Below are 21,749 nucleotides of genomic sequence, written 5' to 3'. Positions count from 1 at the left end.
GGCGCGCATGCGCACAGAACCCCGCGCGCTGCATTGTGGGACAATGCAGAACTGGTTACCCTGGTGAGAGCGAGTGGGCGGAGCTACGGCTTAGCAGTTCCGGGTTAGAGGCACGCGTGTGTATTAGGGGGGTCAGCCGGCAAGTTGTCAGGGCTATGCGGTGTCACTACGAGGTGCTCGGGGTCCGCAGGGACTGCACTGACGATGACCTGAAGAAGGCGTACAGGAAGCTGGCCCTCAGGTGGCATCCAGGTGAGGCTTATGGGGCTGTCGGTTTCCATGTCCCCCTTAAAGGGCATTTTAAGATTCCTTAAAGGGGAACTCCATTATACAGTGTATGTTATTGTAATGATATGTTTGGTTAATTTTAAAATGTCCTAAAATAAATAACAGTTTCTGCCGCCCCCTCACTGCGATCTGTCCGTCCTGGTGCCATGTGACCGTGTCAGGTGATTTCTGCTGGCTGTTTTGACACTTGTCCATAGTGACATCATCATCAGCAGCTGTTATTGGCCGCTGCAGTCATGTGATTTTGATGCGATGTAAACATAGCAGCGATCAGCGGACACCGGTGCACAATTTACAAGGTAAATGTCAGAGACGTTAATCTTTTTCTCCCTGGATCAGATTCCCGGGGGTTTTGATGATTGTCAGTCAGTCCCTTTAAGTAGGTTACGTCTCTAGAGGCATCGGTGGCGTGCAGCGAAGATCTGACCAATGGGGGTCCGACCCTTGTGCCCCCCATGTCACTAGAATGAAGAGGCGCTAGTGACGCTCTGTGCCTCATCGGCTGCGACTGATCCCCACAGACTGACTGCTGAGGAAGCGACAACTGCGCTGAGCAGGTTTCTGACACATTAGGAGTTGTCACCTTCATGGCTGTTACAGTCTGTATGTGCTGCACTGGCCCCCTGAGAAACACATCCGTCTCCTCCTCCCTGTACCGATGGTATGGATTAGCAGTCAGGGCGGGAAACCAGAACGGGGGGCACAGCGGGGAACGGGGCATCTCCTCAACATGCCCTACACCGCAAGGTACTTAGATTGTAATGTCAGGTCCTCTAGAACTGCAATACCAGGCACAGCCACTATGCAATGGACGGCTCTGTGCACCGATTAGATACTGAGGGCGGCAGAAAACCTTTAGGCCTCTTTCACACGGACGTTGCGGGAACACCCGCGATTTTTATGCGCGAGTGCAAAACATTGTAATGCGTTTTGCACTCGCGTGAGAAAAATCGGCATGTTTGGTACCCAAACCCGAACTTCTTCACAGAAGTTCAGGTTTGGGATCGGTGTTCTGTAGATTGTATTATTTTCCCTTATAACATGGTTATAAGGGAAAATAATAGCATTCTGAATACAGAATACATAGTACAATAGCACTGGAGGGGTTAAAAAAAATAAAAATAATAATTTAACTCACCTTAGTCCACTTGATAGCGCAGCCCGGCATCTCCTTCTGTATTCTTTCTTCAGGACCTGGGTAAAGGACCTTTGATGACGTCACTCCGGTCATCACATGGTACGTCACCATGGTAAAAGATCATGTGACGTACCATGTGATGACCGGAGTGACGTCATCAAAGGTCCTGTAATGAAAGGGTTTCTGTCACCCCACAAAACTCATATATTTTTTTTTGGATAGTTAGATTCCTTTATAGGGCGATATAGGAGAATATAATAGTCTTACTTACTTTCATGCGGCCGATTCTTTATAAAACGAAGTTTTATAATATGTAAATGAGGGCTCTACCAGCAAGTAGGGCGTCTACTTGCTGGTAGCCGCAGCAGAAATCCGCCCCCTCGCCGTGTTGATTGACAGGGCCAGCCGTGATCTCCTCCTCCGGCCGGCCTTGTCAGTAATTCAAAAATCGCGCGCCTCTGGTCATTCGGCGCAGGCGCTCTGAGATGAGGAGGCTCGTCTCCTCAGTGCGCCTGCGCCGATGACATCACCGAAAGAGAAGACTTCATCGGCGCAGGCGCACTGAGGAGACGAGCCTCCTCATCTCAGAGCGCCTGCGCCGAATGACCAGAGGCGCGCGATTTTTGAATTCCTGACAGGGCCGGCCAGAGGAGGAGATCACGGCTGGCCCTGTCAATCAACACGGCGAGGGGGCGGATTGCTGCTGCGGCTACCAGCAAGTAGACGCCCTTCTACTGAATCTAACTATCCAAAAAAAAAAAAATGAGTTTTGTGGGGTGACAGAAACCCTTTAATGCTCACCACAGGTCCTATTCAACAAAGGAGACAGAAGGAGATGCCGGGCCGCGATCAAGTGGACTAAGGGGAGTTAAATTTTATTTATTTTTTAACCCCTCCAGCGCTGTTTTACTATGCATTCTGTATTCAGAATGCTATTATTTTCCCTTATAACCATGTTATAAGGGGAAATAATAATGATCGGGTCCCCATCCCGATCGTCATCCTAGCAACCGTGCGTGAAAATCGCACCGCATCCGCACTTGCTTGCGATTTTCACGCAGCCCCATTCACTTCAATGGGGCCTAGCATGCTGCGATTTTCACGCAACGCACAAGTGATGCATGAAAATCACCGCTCATGTGCTCAGCCCCATAGAAATGAATGGGTCGGTATTCGGTGCGGGTGCAATGCGTTCACCTCACACATCGCATCCGCGCGGATTACTCGCCCGTGTGAAAGGGGCCTTAGGCTGGGTTCACACGGGCGTGTCCAGATTAGGTCTGGATGCGTCCCGGTGTATTGCGGCAAACCCGCGGGAGTAGGTACCCAATTGCAGTCAGTTTTGACTGCGATTGCGTTCCGATGTTCAGTTTTTATCGCGCGGGTGCAATGTGTTTTGCACGCGTGTGATAAAAAAACCGACTGTGGTACCCAGACCCGAACTTCTTCACAGAAGTTCAGGTTTGGGTTAGTTGTAGTGTAGATTTTATTATTTTCCCTAATAACATGGTTTATAAGGGAAAATAATAGCATTCTGAATACAGAATGCTTAGTAGGTGGTCAATTGAGGGTTAAAATAAATAAAATAATTAACTCGCCTTCTCCTCTTGATCGTGTAGTTCCCGTCTCTTCTTTACTTCTTTAATGATGAACTACCGGCTAGGACCTGTGGTGACGTCAGATCACATGCTCCAATCACATGGTCCATCACCACGGTGATGGAGCATGTGATCGGACTTCACCACAGGTCCTTTGGCCCACAGCTCATCATGGTCAGCCCCCTCGATGCCTCGCCCTCTCGATACCCCACTCTCTACATGGTCAGCCCTCTCGATACCCCACTCTCTACATGGTCAGCCCCCTTGATACCCCACTCTCTACATGGTCAGCCCCCTTGATACCCCACTCTCTACATGGTCAGCCCTCTCGATACCCCACTCTCTACATGGTCAGCCCTCTCGATGCCTCGCCCCCTCAATACCCCAATACGTGGGGGTATCGAGGGGGCATATAATATTAGTGTTGGCCGCTGCTGACCCCCCAGTATCTTCGCTCACCAGCTGATTGCCGGGTCTGTTCTGTTGTCATGGTGACATCACCCCATTAGCAGCCGCGCCCGGTGACATCACTGCGTTGAATTTGGTCATGTGTAATATATCCCATAATTCCGAGCGCCGTCACCTTCTCTTACAGATAAAAACTTGGACAACGCAGAGGAAGCGTCAGAGCAGTTCAAACTGATCCAGGCGGCCTACGATGTGATCAGCGATCCCCAGGAGAGGGCTTGGTAAGTGATCTGTCGGCTCTGCTATGCCAGCACTACTCAGGTCTACCATTCAGTGTAGCCATGTTTGCTAGCATCGAAATAAAATCCTAAAAATGCGGGGGACTCCTCGTCCTGTGCAGAGAGGGGGCCACCACCTTAGAAGGATCACAGGGAGGTCACCGCTTCTTACTGTATGTTCCGCAGGTATGATAACCACAGAGACGCTCTGCTGAAGGGCGGCGTGGGCGGCGAGTACCAGGACGACAGCTTGGATCTGGTCCAGTATTTCACAGTCACCTGTTACTCCGGTTATGGAGATGATAAGAAGGTGAGGCTATGCGCAAGATGGAAATTGCTCTTTATAGAAGGGTCCCCAAAAAATCAGCTGTGATCTGTGCGGAAACTTGGTAGTAAGTCTTCAGTTTCCCTGCAGCGCCTCTGCAGGGCAAATTAAGTATTACACAGTGTCCATTCTTATCTGTGGGCTGTCTGTGTAATGCAGGAGAGGACAGGTCCTCCAGAGTGAGAGACGCTCTTTGTAGTTGCTCTTTGCGTTGTACAAGAAATTAGGAACCCAAAATTCACTGCTAGGGGATATGGAATTGGGTCTTATTAACTTGACACCCCCTTTAAGGCTGCAGCACCTATTCATACACGTGATTGACGTATACAGAAGATAAGGATCTAAATCTGTCTGTATTGTAAGCGCATTATATCCGTTTTCTCTCTGTGTTTTCCTAGTTCTGTATCTGGTGATCTCTAGGGGGACGGGGGTTTGGCCACAACTTTAACACTTCCAGCCCTGGGCGATTTTTGTTTTTAATTGCCTTCTTGGAGCCATTTTTAAAAAAAATTTTTTGGTTGGACAAGTACTTTCTGATGGCACCATTTAATATGATAGTGGGTAGCGGGAAAAAAATTGTCTGGATGTGTCCCGGTGCATTGCGGCAAACCTGCGCGAGTAGGTACGCAATTGTAGTCAGTTTTGACTGCGATTGCCTTCCGTTGTTCAGTTTTTATCGCGCAGGTGCAATGCGTTTTGCACGCGCGTGATAAAAAACTGAATGTGGTACCCAGACCCGAACTTCTTCACAGAAGTTCAGGTTTGGGTTCAAGGTTGCGTAGATTGTATTATTTCCCCTTATAACATGGTTATAAGGGAAAATAATAGCATTCTGAATACAGAATGCATAGTACAATAGGGCTGGAGGGGTTAAAAAAAAAAAAATAATAATAATAATTTAACTCACCTTAATCCACTTGTTCGCGCAGCCGGCATCTCTTCTGTCTTCATCTGTGAGCAATAGGACCTTTGATGACATCACTACGTTCATCACATGGTCCATCACATGATCTTTTTACCATGGTGATGGATCATGTTACGGACCATGTGATGAACGTAGTGACGTCATCAAAGGTCCTATTCCTCACAAAAGAAGACAGAAGAGAAGCCGGCTGCGCGAACAAGTGGATTAAGGTGAGTTAAATTATTATTATTTTTTTAACCCCTCCAGCGCTATTGTACTATGCATTCTGTATTCAGAATGCTATTATTTTCCATTTATAACCATGTTATAAGGGAAAATAATAATGATCGGGTCCCCATCCCGATCGTCTCCTAGAAACCGTGCGTGAAAATTGCACCGCATCCGCACTTGCTTGCGGATGCTTGCGATTTTCACGCAGCCCTATTCATTTCTATGGGGCTGCGTTACGTGAAAAACGCACACAAAGAGGAGCATGCTGCGATTTTCACGCAGCGCACAAGTGATGCGTGAAAATCACCGCTCATGTGCACAGCCCCATAGAAATGAATGGGTCGGTATTCAGTGCGGGTGCAATGCGTTCACCTCACGCAATGCATCCACGCAGAAATCTCGCCCGTGTGAAAGGGGCCTTATGGTTTCGTTTTTACAGCGTTCCCTATGCAGTAAAACTTATCCGTTCCCTTCATTCCCTGGGTCAGTACCATTACAGCAATACCACATTTAAATAGTTTTTCTTGTGTTTTAATAATGAAAAAAAAAATTGGGGGTTTTCAATGCCATATTCTAACCCCCATAACTTTTATAGTTGCGTAGCTGTGTGGAGGGTCTTTTTTTTTATTTTTGCGATCTGTAGTTTTTATTGATACCATTTTGGATAGTTTGTTGGGCCGCAGAGGAGAGAGGGGCGCAGACGCCAGGCACGCACATCAGGAGAAGGGGAGAGGGAATCCCTCCCTCCCATGACGCGGCCGCCGCAGAGCCCAATACAATGAGCGGGCGCTGAGGCGCCGCACCACTGCCACCAATGAATGTGTGTCTAATATTAAAGTAGGAGGAGGGACGGGGGAGGGTTTACCGCTGCGCCGTCTCAGCCTGTGCTTGGCGAACGGCAGAAGCGGCCGCCTCCTCCTCCTCCTCCTCCTCCTCCTCCTTTTGAGTCTTGTGTTCTCCAGTCCCCAGCCATTAGTGCCCTGAAAAGTGCAGGTACCCACACACTGCAAGATTATTGGCCTTCCTCAAAATAAAGGCAGGCAAAAAACATGTATCAGGCAGCCAGCAAGATTTGGGGTTAATGTGACTCATTAACCGCAATGTTGCCAGTAGCCATAATTTGAGAAGATGGGGTCGCCTATTATTAATCTGAGGTACATGGTGCTATTACATTAGTACCCCATGTACCTCACAATAAAAGTAAGTGGCCCCCAAGCACCTCATCTAATAATGGGCAACATTGGGTTAACCATTAATGTGAGGTACACATGATGAGGTTAGTTACTATTAATGTGAGGCACATGCAGGTCCAAATTGAAAAAACGATGTGCCTCATATTAACAGGAAGTTACTCCAGCATGTACCTGATGCCATTAGCCCCATCGTTATATATTTTAATATGCACCTTGTGTTTTCTTATGCGCGTGAATCAGTCAGCGCCGACCAGCACCCCCTAAGCCCCACCCGGTCCCTGGGAAAATTGTCTTGCATGAAACTGGTCCTTGGTGCAAAAAAGCTTGGCGACCACTGCCTTAGAGGACTTGAACAAGTGATTTTTAGATCACTTGTCCTAAAGACTTAATTACCATTGCAGCCTATGGGAGTTGCCATATGTTCCTATGTAGCCCTGACACCTGCAGGCCTCCATAGGAACTACTGCTGTGATCGCCTTGGTCCCTCTGAAGGAATGAACTGCTCCCCAGATCACTGCATCTGGGGAGCCGTTCGGGCCCCAAGGAGCGCAGCCTCAGATGCTGTGTTCACAATTGACCACGGCAACTGAGGGGTTAAATGTCTGCGATTGGCGTTCTCGCTTGTCACTGACATTAGCCCTGTGCCTCTGCTGTGTGAAACAGAAACACGGCAGCTGTTGTGCCCGCTCCGCCCTAGAGCAGGTGCCATATTTAAAGACCCGGCCAGTGCCGTACATTTACGGTGCTGATGAGGAAGGGGTGAAATGGGCAATCGCATCCTGCACCTATGAGGCAAACAGGGGGTCCCACTGACTGTGTTTGTTTCTGAGTATTATTGAAATCAACAGAGAGATGTCTGAATATGGAAGGCGTCACACAAGCAGCACCTCTCCATTGATTTTAGTGGGGAAAAGTCATTCACTTTGAACCTTCTCTGAGACCCACAGCATTGTAGATATACTGGTGGATAGGCCCAAGATGTGACTACCCTTTAATGCTGCAGCCATGTGATATTCTGGGCCATCACGGTGTAAGTCACTTACCATGTCATGCTCTTATGTTCCAGGGCTTCTACGCCGTCTACCGACATGTCTTTGACCTGATTGTGAAGGAAGAACTGGATAGCAAGATAAACGATGACGGCGAGGAATACCCAACGTTTGGAGACTCTCGGAGTGATTATGACACGGTACGCTATACCCCTCTGCCTTCTTAAACCCCCAGATGATGAGCTGCAGTGGAAATGTAGTATGACCTGCCAGCCAGTCAAGTGAGGGTGCTCAGTCAGCCAAATCAAGAGCCACTGTTTGCAGGGTGGTCCCAAGTGGGAACCCCCTCTATGATGTTGATACGCTTTAATAGGGCATATGGACGGGAGTCGTAACGAAATGATCCCAAAGGGTTTCTTAAGGACAGGTTTGGGAAACTGCTCTGACCTTTCTATGTTGTGGCTGAGGCTACTGCATATGGCTTTTTATTCATGTGGTGCTGGTAGGAAACAAAAATGTAAAGAACATTTAAGTTTTTTTACTGGGAATTCCTGCTGTGAGAGGGGAAGATAGAGCCGTACACCTAGTTGTTCACATAGCTGCTCTTGGTGACCGCAAGCTGAGATTCTGGTATTAGAAGCTGTAGAAGAGTAGTTATCAAAAAAATTAAAAAAGGGATCAAGGACCAGTGTTTTATAAGTAGTCTAAAAAAAGCTTTGGCGTCCTGGCATGGGGTCAGTTATATTCACCGTATGTCCTGCTGCAGGTGGTGCACCCGTTCTACGCCTACTGGCAGAGCTTCTGTACAGGGAAGAACTTTGCTTGGAAAGAAGAGTACGACACGAGGCAAGCCTCCAACCGATGGGAGAAGAGAGCCATGGAGAAGGAGAACAAGAAAACACGGGACAAAGCCCGAAAAGAGCGCAATGAGCTTGTCCGGGAGCTGGTGGCCTTCATCAGGAAAAGAGACAAGAGGGTACAAGCCCATAGGAAACAGCTAGAGGAGCAAAACGCAGAGAAAGCCAAGAAGGTGGAAGAGCTCCGAAGACAACAGAAGCTGCAGAATGCTAAGTAAGTTTGGTGAGAAGACCAGCGCCCCCACTCATCTACCCCCTGCATTACAGCCCTTATTCTTCTGTGTTTAGCCTACCGAGTCCTAGATAGGATTCTGTAGACTTGGACTTCTGCCACCATTCATTCCCAACCAAAATTTGACAGCAGTGGCTTCTATTTTTCTTCCCCTTCTTCCAAGAACCATAGAAATTGTCATTGTCATGTGAGGGCTTATGTTTATTGCAGGGCAAGTTGTGTGTGTATATATATATATATATATATATATATATTTTTTTTTTTAACAGCGCCATTTAAAGGGGATTTGGTCCCGTGACTGCCTGTGATTGGCCGTAGCGATCATGGGACAAGCCACCTCCTGGTCCAGCGGGGACTAGAAGTGGCCAGCATAGGGGTAGCGGCACGAGCATGGTGGCAATGTGCTTTATTTTATTTACTTCTTAACCCCTTAGACACCCAGCGTCATACATGTGCGGCACTAGGAAGGTCTTTAAACATGGGGGCCCCCTTCAGACAGCAGAGGCCAGCGGCTCATGTCTGCCGCTGGCAATAATGCTGATCAAAGGCATTTAACCCTTTTTTAGATGCCGTGGTCGCAAATGGCGAAAAACAAGGAAGTGCACGCTTCCAAGTTAAGAGCGGCTCCCCGTGCGACGTCAACATTGGATAACAGCAATTTCCACGTATACTGTAGTTCTATGGAAACTAATGTAAGCTAAATAAATCTGATTAGTCAGTTTCGAAGCCTCCTAGAGAGGTTTGAAAAAGAAAAAAAAAAAAGTTAAAAATATAACAAAAAAATATAAAAACTTAAATCGCCCTCCCTTTCCCTAGAATAAAAAAATAAATACATATACAATACAAAAAATAAATATATATAAATATGTGATGAGTAGAGTTGAACGGACCTGACAGGTCCGCAGGTTCGGGTTTTGTGTAATGGATTCTGTTCTCAGGGAATCCATAACGTAATTCAGTGCCTTTTTAGAGGCATTCTGTTTTGCATGCCATCATAATACAAGTGTATGGCCAGCAGAACGGAACCCTCGGGGGGGGGGGGGGGGGGGGGGGGGGAAGGGTGTAAAATGTGATCAAAAAGTCACACATGCGCCAAAATGGTATCAGTAAAAATTACAAATTGTCCCACGAAAAATATGAGCCCCAACACAGCTCAGTAGATATAACTATAAAAAAAATTATGGGGGTCAGAATAGGGCGATTGTAAGAAATAAATAAAAAAATAAAAAAATTCTAAGTTTTTTTCTTCCGCATAAGGAACGCTGTAGGGACAAAAAACCCATAAAGCTAGCAGAATTGCCAGGAATTTCCAATTCCACCCTATTTAGACTTTTTTTTTCCCCCCCGCCTTCCCACTACATTGTATGCCATATTAAATAGTGGCTTTACAAAGTACAACTTATCCCGCAAAAAAAACAAGCCCTCATACCGCTATGTAAATGGAAAAGTAAAAAAGTTATGGCTCCGGGAAGAAAAATGAAAACGCGAAAGCAAAAAAACTCCAGTATCCAAGGAGTTAATGAGGCACGCATTAGGAGCATTGGGCTGTCAGCTTCTAGGGAGGACAACCCCTTAGGGCTCTTTCACACGAGCGGATACTGTGTGGATAATCCGCTGCGTGAAAGAGGGCCAAGCCCCGTTCCGGAGAGCAGAGACGCGGAGCATTAACATGACTGGTAATACTCCGTGCCTCTCTGTGATCTTTTTACTACAAAATCACGGTGACAACTTTATTTCTCTGTGATTTTGTAGTAAAAAGATCAGAGAGGAACTGAGTATTATCAATCTGCTGTCCGGAGCGGGGCTTGGCTCTTTCACGTATTGGATTACCCGCACGGCATCCTCTCGTGTGAAAGAGCCCTTAAAATGTTCCTTTATAATGTATTTCAAAACTTGAAAAATATTTATATTTTTTTATTTTTCTTATGGTTTGGAATTGGCAAAAAAATGTAGTTCCGCCTTTTCTATATATATATATATATATATATATTTTTTTTTTTACAGCTGTAAGGAGAAAACTTAACTTAATTCTGTGTGTCTGCGAATAAATGACGTTATATTTTAATATTTCAGACATGTTCAGATGCAGCAGTGCTGATAAGGTTTCATTTTTTTATTGTTTTATTTGATAATGGAAAAAGTTTTGTTTTTATAGTATGAAATATTTTATCATTTTGGTTTATTTTATTATTATTTTTGATTTTATTTTTTAGGTGTCCTCAGGGAACTTGAAATGCGTTCATTTGATTGCTTGTACAATACATTGTAATATTTCTGTATTGTAGCGTAGGGTGCTTTGCTATTATTCTATTAAGCCCTGCCTCTGTCGGGGTGTAATAGGAGTTCTAAAATGGCAGGTGTAGGGGGCCCTCACTATACTCAGAAACCCCTCAAACTTGTCATGGGGAGAGAGGGGCCCCCTTTGGTTTTAGGTTTAGTAGAGATTCCAGAGGGACGGGTCCTCACTGATCTTAAAGGAAATCTGTCACCAGAATCATCACCATTAAACTAAAACTATTGTCTTGCAGAACTTACTACCTCCTTTCCAGATGTGCTTTTCTTTCCTTGCTGCTTGGTTTCTATCTTGAAAAAATCCACTTTATTCCTTATGCAAATGAACCAATAAGGTGCCCAGAGAGGCGTTATTTTTGTTCAAAGGTGCCCAGGAACGCTCCCATTGAGTGCCCAGGCCCGCCTAAGCACGCCTCTCCTCGGCTCATACTCTACGCCCCCAGCAGCGCCGTTGTCCCCCCCATATCACTAACAGCAGATAACCCCACCCACCCTTGCTTTCAGCGTCGCTGACAAATCTTGCCGCGCTTCTTCTCCTTTTCTTCCAGCAGAGGATGAAACCGTCACTGGGCTCGGCGCATGCCCAGTAAAACATTTTAGGCTGATGCCCTCAGTTCCGAACACTGCCCGCGCCTCCGCTCTTCTGCTTCAATTGAGGGCATCAGCCTCAAATGTTTCACTGGGAATTGTTACAATATAGCAAATAAAGATGACACATTATACTCATATATCATATTTCAAAATACAAAAACGGGTCCGCAATCCCGTGTCCGGGCAGCACATGGTGCTGCCTCATAGCAATGAATGGGTCCGCAATTCCGTTCCGCAAAATGCAGAACAAAATTGCGGACTTGTGAATGGACCCTTAATCATGGTTTAGGAGCCCTCTAAATTGCAGATTTCATCAAAAATGCTGGACAAACTAGCAGTGTATTCAGCGGTAAGAACGCGGACACCGCGACTGAAACCCCAAGTAGCCCTTTATAGCCAGTGTCACTAGTGTCATATGACAGATCCGTCTTTCGTTCTGTTTTTCTGTTCCTGTGACATGAAGGTTAGGGCAGTGCGAATGGAACCGAAAGTAGAATTGTCCAGATTTAGGAAATGTACAAATATTCCCTGTTACTGCTTGTATAGAAAAGTTTGTCAGTTGTACTGGGAGTTCCTGCTGGGAGAGGGGAAGATAGAGCAGCTTTCCTTTTTGAGAAGACCTCCATGCTTACGGGCAGCATTTGTCCTGATGTTCATTCTAACCTTTGTGTAAGTAGGTCTTTTCTGATGGTACATGTGCAGTAATAAGGGATTTTATATAATGGATTATAGTAAATGACCAGATAAGCAAGTAAATCTTGTTCTAAAATATTTCTACATTGGACTTGTACGTGGCTGGTGGTTGTTGTGACTGCGGTGCAGATTTACTGTGTGGACTCCATGGGATGTTTAAGCATGGCATAAATGGGATAGGTCTCTTAAAAGGCTTATTCTGCCTGTTTCTTGTGTTCCTGATCTGTACCATGTGTGTTGCAGGCTGGCCGAGCAGTACAAGGAGCAGAGCTGGATGGCCATGTCTCAGCTGGAGAAGGAGCTGCAGCAGATGGAGGCTCAGTACGACAAGGAGTTTGGAGACGGCTCGGAGGACGATGAAGAGGAGGCAGAAGATCAGCAAGATGGTAATGAACGCAGTCATTCGGCTGAGGGTTCAAAACAGTGCGAAGGTCCCTACTAGGGATGAGCCAATCGACTTCAGATGAAACATCCAAAGTCGATTCGCATAAAACTTTGTTCTAATACTGTACGGAGCAGGAGCTCCGTACAGTATTAGAATGTATTGGCTCCGATGAGCCGAAGTTATTGCTTTGCCCAATAACTTCATAAATTAATTTGTACTGTAAAAAAAAACATTTCCGGAACTCGGTTCGGCTCATTGGAGCCAATACATTCTAATACTGTACGGAGCTTCTGCTCCGTTCAGTATTAGAACGAAGTTTTAGGCAAATCGACTTCGGATGTTTCATCCGAAGTCGATTCGCTCATCCCTAGTCCCTACTAAGAACATTACCAGAGCACCAGTCCTCAGCATAGGCCTTGACTATTTGATGGCATAGGTTCAGCTCCAGTTATTTCTTAGGCTACTTTCACACTTGCGGCAGAGAGATCCGGCAAGCAGTTCCGTCGCCGGAACTGCCTGCCGGATCAGGCAAAACGTATGCCAACTGAAGGCATTTGTAAGACTGATCAGGATCCTGATCAGTCTTAAAAATGCCTGATCAGTCAAAAAAATGCATTGAAATGCCTGATCCGTCTTTCCGGTGTCATCCGGCAAAACAGATCCGGCATTTATTTTTTTCACCATTTTTTCAGTCTGCGCATGCGCAGACCGGAAGGACGGATCCGGCATTCAGGCAAGTCTTCAGTTTTTTTTCACCGGAGATAAAACCGTAGCATGTTGCGGTTTTCTCTTTTGCCTGATCAGTCAAAATGACTGAACTAAAGACATCCTGATACAAACTGAACAGATTACTCTCCATTCAGAATGCATGGGGATAAAACTGATCAGTTCTTTTCCGGTATAGAGCCCCTGTGATGGAACTCTATGCCGGAAAAGAAAAACGCAAGTGTGAAAGTACCCTTAGGCTCCATTCACACATCCGTGGTGTGTTGCGGACCCGCAAATTGCGTATCCGCAACACACCCGCCCGGCACCCCTATAGAAATGCCTATTCTTGTCCGCAGCTGCGGACAAGAATAGGACATGTTCTATCTTTTGCGGAGCTGCGGACCCGAAGATCGGGGCCGCGCTCCGCAAATGTGGATGCGGACAGCACACTGTATGCTGTCCGCATCCATTCCGTCCCCATAGAGAATGAATGGGTCCGCACCCGTTCCGCAAATTTGCGGAACGGATGCGGACCCATTTGCGGACGTGTGAATGGAGCCTACAACAGCTCATTTGAAAGGCCTGCCTGATCATTGTTTGCAGAATCACAGCGCCATACATTTGGTAGTGGCTGTACCTGGTATTACAATGACAATTGAAAGTTATTGGGACTGAGCTGCATGTGGCTGACAGTCACTTATTACTATTTTCTGATAGATCAACCTTATTCCATTCTCTTTCCCCCAACAGGACGAGCCAGCGATGAGATAGATGAAGAATTACTGTACGACGACCTTTATTGTCCGGCATGTGACAAGGTGTGCCAGTCCGAAAAATCGTGAGTATACCCTTGCCTCATGTAGAAATGAGAGAAACCTGTATCCATAAAATGATTTGAGAATCAATCACTTTTGATTGGGGCGAAACTCAAATTTGGCAAAAGTTTGGTGGAAAAGTCTGTAACTTTAAATTAGGTTTATAATGGACAAGCTCTTTAACCCCTTACCGACATTTGGCATATATTTACAGCATAATGGAGGAAGGTGAGCACAGATCAGGAGCTGAGCCCACTCCATACAAAGCAGGCACCATCCGTGTTATACACCCACCTGCAGTGACCAGGGTCGATGATGCCTCTAGTCCTGGTCGTTTGACCCCTCAGATGTTGTGGCCCTTAGTGACCATGGCATCTGAGTGTTTAGACCAGGGGTAGGCAACCTCCGGCAGTCCAGATGTTTTAAAACTACAACTCCCAGCATGCATACTTCCTCTGCTCTTCTCAGAACTCTCACAGAAATGAATGGAGCATGCTGGGAATTGTAGTTTTGCAACAGCTGGAGCGCCGGAGGTTGCTGACCCCTGGTTTAGACAGAGAGTGGGGGGGCCCGCTGTATCTTGCAGTCATCCTGCTGCGTCAGGATTGCCAACCGTACAGAAATTTCTTGACAGTCTGTAAAAATGTGACATTTTCTCCTGTGTCCGTGATTTTTTTTTTATAGATTTTTCTTTTTTAGGCTGGTGCGTCTTGGCTGGGTTATTTTGGTGGTAATTATCATTTTACAGCTCACAGTAAATGCTGGTAATGGGTTCTTATCAGTATATTGAGCTGTAAACGTATTACTTATAATCTTCGTTATTCATTATGGTTGTTGGTTGTCCGTAATTTTGGGACAAGTTGTCCAGAAAAAATAAACTCTGGTTGGCAACCCTGCCCTGTGTCGAAATAGTAGGGTGTGGATCAGTTGTTATGACAACCTTGGGCCTCGTCAACGCTTCCCATAGTAAACTGCCCATTAATGGATATAGACACCTTTTGTTTAAAAAAATAAATAAAAAAATTATACTAATTTATTTTGTGGAGAAAATCATTTCTCCAATTGGTTCTATTTATCTATCTTTTTCCGTGCTTCCTATGCCCAGCAGGCTGCTCTCAGTGAGTTTACAGAGAATCCTCCTGGCTCCACACAGGAGCGCGCAGTGTCTCTCCCTAGAAATCCCCCCCCCCCCCTCCTTCAGGATGGCAGAGTGTCAGCTGTAACATACAGCTGACACTCTGCTTGAAACAGCTGTTTAACCTCTTCCATGCCGCGGTCTCCTTCTGGCAACGGCCTAATGCTTAAGTGGTTAATGTGGGGAACATGCCCCCAACCCAATCTGCCCTGTTCAGGATGGCCGTCTGTCCACCCCCCCCCCCCCCCCCCCCCATCCTGCCCGGCCACCACCATTCCCCCAGGATGGCGAAGCGGCAAGCTGCGCAAGTCACCCACCCTCCCATTCAGGACGACGCAGCAGTTGTGTACTGTAGCCCCCCCCCCCCCCCCCCCCATTCCAGTTATTACTTTAGTTGCCCTCCTCTGGACCCTCTTTGGTTTGTAAAGTGGTAGGACTATGTTCTCATCACGGGCATCTATGCCCCTTTTGATGCAACCCATTATCTTATTGGCCTTGGCAGCAGCTGCCTGACACTGGTTTTTGCAGCTTAGTTTGCTGTTTATTAAAATTCCTAGGTCCTTTTCCATGTCAGTGTTACCGAGTGTTTTACCATTTAGTATGTACGGGTGACTTGCATTATTCCTTCCCATGTGCATAACCTTACATTTGTCAGTGTTAAACCTTATCTGCCCAAGCCTCTAATCCACTGATGGCGAACCTTTTACAGACCGAGTGCCCAAACTGCAACATAAACCCACTTATTTATCGCAAAGTGCCAACACAGCAATTTACCTTGAATACTACAGTCCAATATAGTATATCTTCCATGTACTTTATCATTTATCTACAATAGCCTGCCTACATTCAGTGCGCTGCCTGTGCTGTTCATAGTGCGCCCTGCGCTGCTGAATGGCAGGAAAAGTCTAAGGCATATTGGTAACACCATAGGCTTTTTCCAGGGTGTTGGTGCCCACAGAGAGGGCTCTGAGTCAATACAGACGTTTTCTCGCAGTCTGAGCATTCTCATTTTATGTACTAACCTTTCATGTGGTACAGTGTCAAATGCTTTGGAGAAGTCCAGATATACGACATCCATTGATTCGCCCAAACTGTGACCAATTGATTGACTTGAATCTTCCCATGAAGACAACTACTCAATACTAAAATACACATCGTTGGTATTGCTGCATGCCAAAATGGCCCAACCGGAAAATATTAAAATAATATTATAAACACCGTAATAGAAAAAAATCTAAATGGCTGACTTGCCATAAATGTGCAGCAGATATCAAGGGGGTTAAAAATAAAAGTCTTAATAATCTCATGGATTCCTGCAAGGCTTGTACCTTTGTTTGGAGAAAGAAATGCGTAGTATATATCTATAGCATACCACAAGATGAATGCACGTGGATGTCACATTCATGTTTTTCTTTTATAAACCAGGATGAGGAATCATGAAAAGTCTAAAAAACACCGGGAGATGGTCGTCCTGCTGCGGCAGCAGCTGGAGGCAGAGGAGGAAGAGTTCAGCACCTCTGTTGGAGAAGAGAACGGTGTAGTGGAGGGAGAAGACGGTGTAGTGGAGGGAGAAGACGGTGTAGTGGAGGGAGAAGACGGTGTAGTGGAGGGAGAAGACGAGGAAGAGGAGGAGAATCTAGAGGAAACCTTAAAACCTAAGTAAACACATGTTTTATACTATGTGATAGCATTGGCTGCCTGAAGCCGCCACAAGGGGGAGCTCACTGCGTGTGGATTTAGGCTACTTTCACACTAGGGTTCAGCAAAAACGCTTCCGTTACTGATAATACAACCGTCTGCATCCGTTATGAACAGATCCGGTTGTGTTATCTTTAACATGGCCAAGACGGATCCGTCATGGACTCTATTGAAAGTCAATGGGGGACGGATCCGTTTTCTATTGTGTCAGAGAAAACGGATCCGTCCCCATTGACTTTCATTGTGGGTGATGCCGGATCTGTTTTGCTCCGCATCCCATGATGGAAAGAAAACCGCTGCCATCTGCGGTTTGCTCTCCGGTATTGGAAGGCAGCCAAACGGAACGGAATGCATTTTGGAGCTGCTCAGTTCTGTTTTGTCCCTATTGACAATGAATGGAGACAAAACGGAAGCGTTGTTTTCCGGTATTGAGATTCTCAATATTGGAAAATGTAAACGCAAGTGTGAAAGTAGCCTAATGCAGCTGGATTTGACTTCTCCCCCGGAGGCAGCAGCCTTTGATGGAGACCCTTGCAGAGATGTCCTCCCGGTTTGTCAGCCGGGTTTTGTCCAGCTCGGGATCATGGAAGCCATTATGCCGATGTGATCAGATGTGAACTGGGTACATTATCATAATGTGGTGGAATCTTAAGAAAATTTAATTCTATGTTTTACTTTAATAGCATTTTTATTCTTCCCGTAGGCTTAGTAAAAAGCAAAAGAAGAAGAAGCAGAAATCTTCCAAGGTATGTGCTCCTGGGGGTTGTCCACCAGCCCCCCTCACCCCTTAAAATCTGCCCTGGAAACTGGGCGACAAGTAGTTGACATCCAGCAAAGGGATACAATCAGAAAGTGATTGCAGTTTTTGTCACGTGCTGACATCTCGTCAGACATGTTTCACTGCAAACTGTTTTAAATGGAATTTCTAGGATCAAAGTGATCTTTAGAAGAGGCCGTCAATTTGCATTCAGTTGGAGGTTCACCCCTGGGGACCCCACTGATCTGCAGAACAGAGGGGCACTGACGCTCGCCTTAGTCCCTTCTCCTGGTACAACCCAGCAGGCTCATGTGGACTTCGCTGAAAGCTTCTACAAACCTGTGATCGTCTGAAACCAGCTAAAAAAAAATCCTCCCTCAGGTCCGGACTCCAGACGTATTCAGCTATCTGGATTGTCTAGGCCAGGCATGCTCAACCTGCGGCCCTCCAGCTGTTGCAAAGCTACAACTCCCAGCATGCCTGAACAGCCTACAGCTATCAGCCTACAGCAGGGCATTGTGGGAGTTGTAGTTTTACAACAGCTGGAGGGCCGCAGTTTGAGGATGCCTGGTCTAGGCAGTATACATTTATAACGCGCCCTCAGTATTAGTAGTATTAAAATGTATTCTGAGTTTTATATAAAGCTGGAGACCCCCTTTAAATGTGTCCCTTTTTAATATTACCATAACCATTTACATATAATATAGGAAGTAATAATGCCTTTCTCTTTTTGCTATCAGACGTCTGATGAAAGCTTGATGGTGGAGAGTGATAAAGAAACGAGTCCAGCAGCCAAACCCGCAGAGGATGAAGCAGAGCTGAACGGTGTGACGGAGCAGCAAGAGGACCTTGTACCAGACGCAGACAACACAACAGCCGCTACTGAGGGGAAACAGCCGTAAGTCACAGCTTTCTAGTCGAGAGGATGTCAAAAGGGGCTCTCCGCTTTGGAAATCACCTTTTTAAGAGTCTTCCTTGATAATGAGCTGGTCACTGGCTGATCAATATTCTGCAAGTGTTCAGTTTTCCTACGGCGCCACCGCAGGGGGTTTGAATTATTGCATATTGTAACCTGTAAGACCTGGAGGCGTAGAGCCCTCCTGAGAAAGACGCTCTTTGTAGCCTCTCATGACAGGGTTCCCCTCTATTAGGCCTCATGCACACGACCGTTGTTTTGGTCCGCATCCGAGCCGCAGTTTTGGCGGCTCTGAATGCGGACCCATTCACTTCAATGGGGCCGCAAAAGATGCGGACAGCACTCCGTTTTGCGGACAAGAATAGGCATTTTTATCAATGGCTGTCCGTGCCGTTCTGCAAATTGCCATCCGTGTTTTGCGGATCCGTCATTTGCGGACCGCAAGACACACAACGGTCATGTGCATGAGGCCTTAAAGGCATTGTCCATTCTTGGACTAGGCCATCAGTATCAGATCTGTGGGGGTTTGAGTCCGTCACTGTTTACCAGGAATAGTGCTGTACATTTGATTGCGGCTGTGCGTGGTACTCCAGATCGATGCAGATCCATCTCATGTTAGTGAATGGGACAGAGCTACGTGTAGTACCGCGCACAGCGCAGAGCCTGGCAATAAAGAGACCGTAGTGCCCAACCAAGTACGGAAAAAAAAACTTCAAACAAGTGATCAGCGGGACTGCTGGGAATCTGACCGCCACGGATCTGATGCACGATCCTGAAAATATATATATTTTTTAAACCTGCTGCTGTCATCTCCTGTTTGTGCGTCTACCGTAAATTCCTTTTAATTCTTACAGAACAACAAAGCCGAAGGGGAAGAAGGCAAAAGATTTGAAGAAAGCCGCCAAGATGGCAGCAGCCCAAGAAAACCCGGAGCAGGTAATGAGACATTTGATGCGCTGGAGCTATAGAGCACATGACGGAAGAGCCTTGCATCAGTCTTGGTGGAAGGCCCCCAATGTATGCCACTGTATACATATGTCCTCCATAGACTCCTAGACAAAATTATAAGCCTTGTGCACCGCACATGACATGAAAAGCAAAAAACGGAGGCAAGGCCGCATGGAGCCCTATGAATACGTGGAGCATATATGCGGGGTGCTTTTCTCCATGCATACACCACATGTAATGTGTACAGAGCCTAAGAGGTTTGTGCTTCTGTTTGGTTCTAGCAAATACGCAGTAATAAAATGGGTAAATCCATGTTCACACTAGGTGGACGCGACCCTGTTCACATACTATTGGGGGAAATTAAAACTGCCTAGGTTTTATGGCATTCTGCAGAAAGGTGGTGGATTACACTCTTTTTGTAAAGGGTTAAATCCGCATCAAAATCTGCATCTTTTGAACACTGTAGATTTCATGTGTACTTTTGTGTTTTTTCAATTTCTCACCGTTTTGAACCTCCACCTCTGTTTGTTTGCAGTCAGTGAACGAGGACATCCATCGTTTGACAGCCAATACTTCTCGCAGCAGAGGGTTTGTTACATTTGGGTCCACTTTAGACTGTGAGCTATACATTTGGGACTCTAGACTGATGCATTTCTCCTGCACTGGAACACTGTAGCACAAGCTTTTGCAACGGCAAATTGATGTGTTTAGCTCACATGTCGATGGTCTGGACTGGGTGCAACAGTAACAAACTCTCATCCGTGATCAGTATTTCAGCCTCTGCATGGAAGCAGGAGTGTTCTTATTCACTGACAGCAAGCTGTGTTGTGTTAAAAATCAAAATGTCTGCTTTAAAGGGGTTGTCCCACGAAAAATAATCTACAGTTTTCAAACCAGCCCCTGGATCTGAGTTGGTTTTTGTAATTGCATGTAATGAAAAATTTAGCATAGCCACTAAGTTAGTCCATAAAATTTATCTGTATAGCGCCACCTGCTGTTTGTATTTTTTCCTATTTCCTTGTTCAGCTCACTGAGGTGGTCGGACATGCTCAGTTTCAATCTACAGCTGCTTCCTGAGTTGTGATAGGGAGAGAGCAGCAGCAGAGTGGACACGCCTCCTGAGCTGTGATAGGGAGAGCTGAGACACGCCTCCTTAGCTGCAGCAGAAAGGACACTCCCCCTGAGCTGCAGCTTGATATAAATCTAGCAGAGCAATGAATGGGGAGATCTCTGGATCCATGTGAGGTACAGGGCTGCTTCTAGCTTTATTAGAAAGAGGTTGTCATGTATTATATGATGTCAGATTTATTTATTTTTTACGTTAGTCATGGGATGACCCCTTTAAAGAGGAAATATCCCTCTAATAAACCATATAGCATTTTGTAAAACCCAGTTCATACATCCAACATGGCTTTTCTTTACAGCAGACCGAACAGTCCCTAAAGTGCAACACCTGTGGGACCGAGTTTTCTACTCGCAACAAACTGTTCACACACCTGAAGAACACGGGCCACGCAATGTCCGTCAGTAACGCCCCCACAAGCGTGGCGGCGGCAGCGACCAGATCCAAGAAGGACAAACGGAAAAATAAATGACCTAAAATAGAGGAACTGAGCTGGACTGATGACTGCAGCGCTGCGTGCAGGGAATGGTGCAGGACCGTAAAACCTACCGCACAAGCCTCAGACCACCCACCAATGCATGGGATTTATTAAGCTGGTCTTTCTACTGCACAGTTTTTGGGGTAATGTCATTGAAGCCATGCCAATGGAAGAACCTGGCGTGAACAACACCCCCCCACCCCTTCCCATCATCAAAAACATGGAATCTGATCCGCACCAAACGCGAGTGTGAAAGTAGCCGTAACGAGAACATGTTATTTATTTATTTTTTTTCCCCTAAAAGCTGCAAACAATAATACAAAAAGCCCATGAAGGTTTATATCTTAAGTAAAGCTACAATTCAGAAGCATTTTAACAGTGCACTATGTCCACCTATGAGCACTATTTATTTTGTAATTTGTGGCCAATTTGTGCGCATTCATTACTTATCCTCTACTCTATAATGCTCCAGAGCTGTGTGCATACTTTACGTATCTTCTATGGCAGTGTATTTATATACACAATAAAGCCACCAGCAGAATAGTGAGTGCAGCTCTGGAGTATAATACAGGATGTAACTCAGGATCAGTACAGGATAAGTAATGTAATGTATGTACACAGTGACTGCACCAGCAGAATAGTGAGTGCCGCTCTGGAGTATAATACAGGATGTAACTCAGGATCAGTACAGGATAAGTAATGTAATGTATGTACACAGTGACTGCACCAGCAGAATAGTGAGTGCCGCTCTGGAGTATAATACAGGATG

The 21,749-nt window shown here is 46.0% G+C and overlaps 1 protein-coding gene across 2 annotated transcripts; it reads left to right on the top strand.

Moving 5' to 3' along the window:
* The first annotated feature begins 92 nt into the window (after window positions 1-92).
* Window positions 93-21,625, top strand: DNAJC21 (DnaJ heat shock protein family (Hsp40) member C21). 2 transcript variants are annotated; one of them, XM_040420987.1, is made up of 13 exons: window positions 93-252; window positions 3,620-3,713; window positions 3,897-4,020; window positions 7,430-7,552; window positions 8,119-8,423; window positions 12,261-12,403; window positions 13,861-13,948; window positions 16,486-16,616; window positions 16,677-16,719; window positions 17,462-17,504; window positions 18,256-18,413; window positions 19,286-19,367; window positions 20,807-21,625. In XM_040420987.1, the coding sequence occupies exons 1-13, from the start codon at window positions 156-158 to the stop codon at window positions 20,972-20,974; spliced, it is 1,599 nt and encodes a 532-aa protein (XP_040276921.1). In that variant the 5' UTR covers window positions 93-155; the 3' UTR covers window positions 20,975-21,625. The 2 variants fall into 2 exon arrangements, with proteins under 2 accessions (XP_040276921.1, XP_040276920.1); XM_040420986.1 differs by having other exon boundaries at window positions 20,804-21,625.
* Window positions 21,626-21,749: the final 124 nt, after the last annotated feature.

Source organism: Bufo bufo, chromosome 2 (assembly GCF_905171765.1).
Source record: "Bufo bufo chromosome 2, aBufBuf1.1, whole genome shotgun sequence".
Classification (NCBI taxonomy): domain Eukaryota; kingdom Metazoa; phylum Chordata; class Amphibia; order Anura; family Bufonidae; genus Bufo; species Bufo bufo.
This window is presented reverse-complemented; position numbering and strand designations above follow the sequence as displayed.

What these genes read in the sequence shown, in the direction of transcription:
- DNAJC21 (XM_040420986.1), top strand. Translation starts at nt 156, where the DNA reads ATGCGGTGTCACTACGAGGTGCTCGGGGTCCGCAGGGACTGCACTGAC. An exon ending in TGTAGTGGAGGGAGAAGACG is followed by an intron (nt 16,617 to 16,676) that starts GTGTAGTGGAGG and finishes TGGAGGGAGAAG; the next exon opens with ACGAGGAAGAGGAGGAGAAT. An exon ending in GAGGAAACCTTAAAACCTAA is followed by an intron (nt 16,720 to 17,461) that starts GTAAACACATGT and finishes TTCTTCCCGTAG; the next exon opens with GCTTAGTAAAAAGCAAAAGA.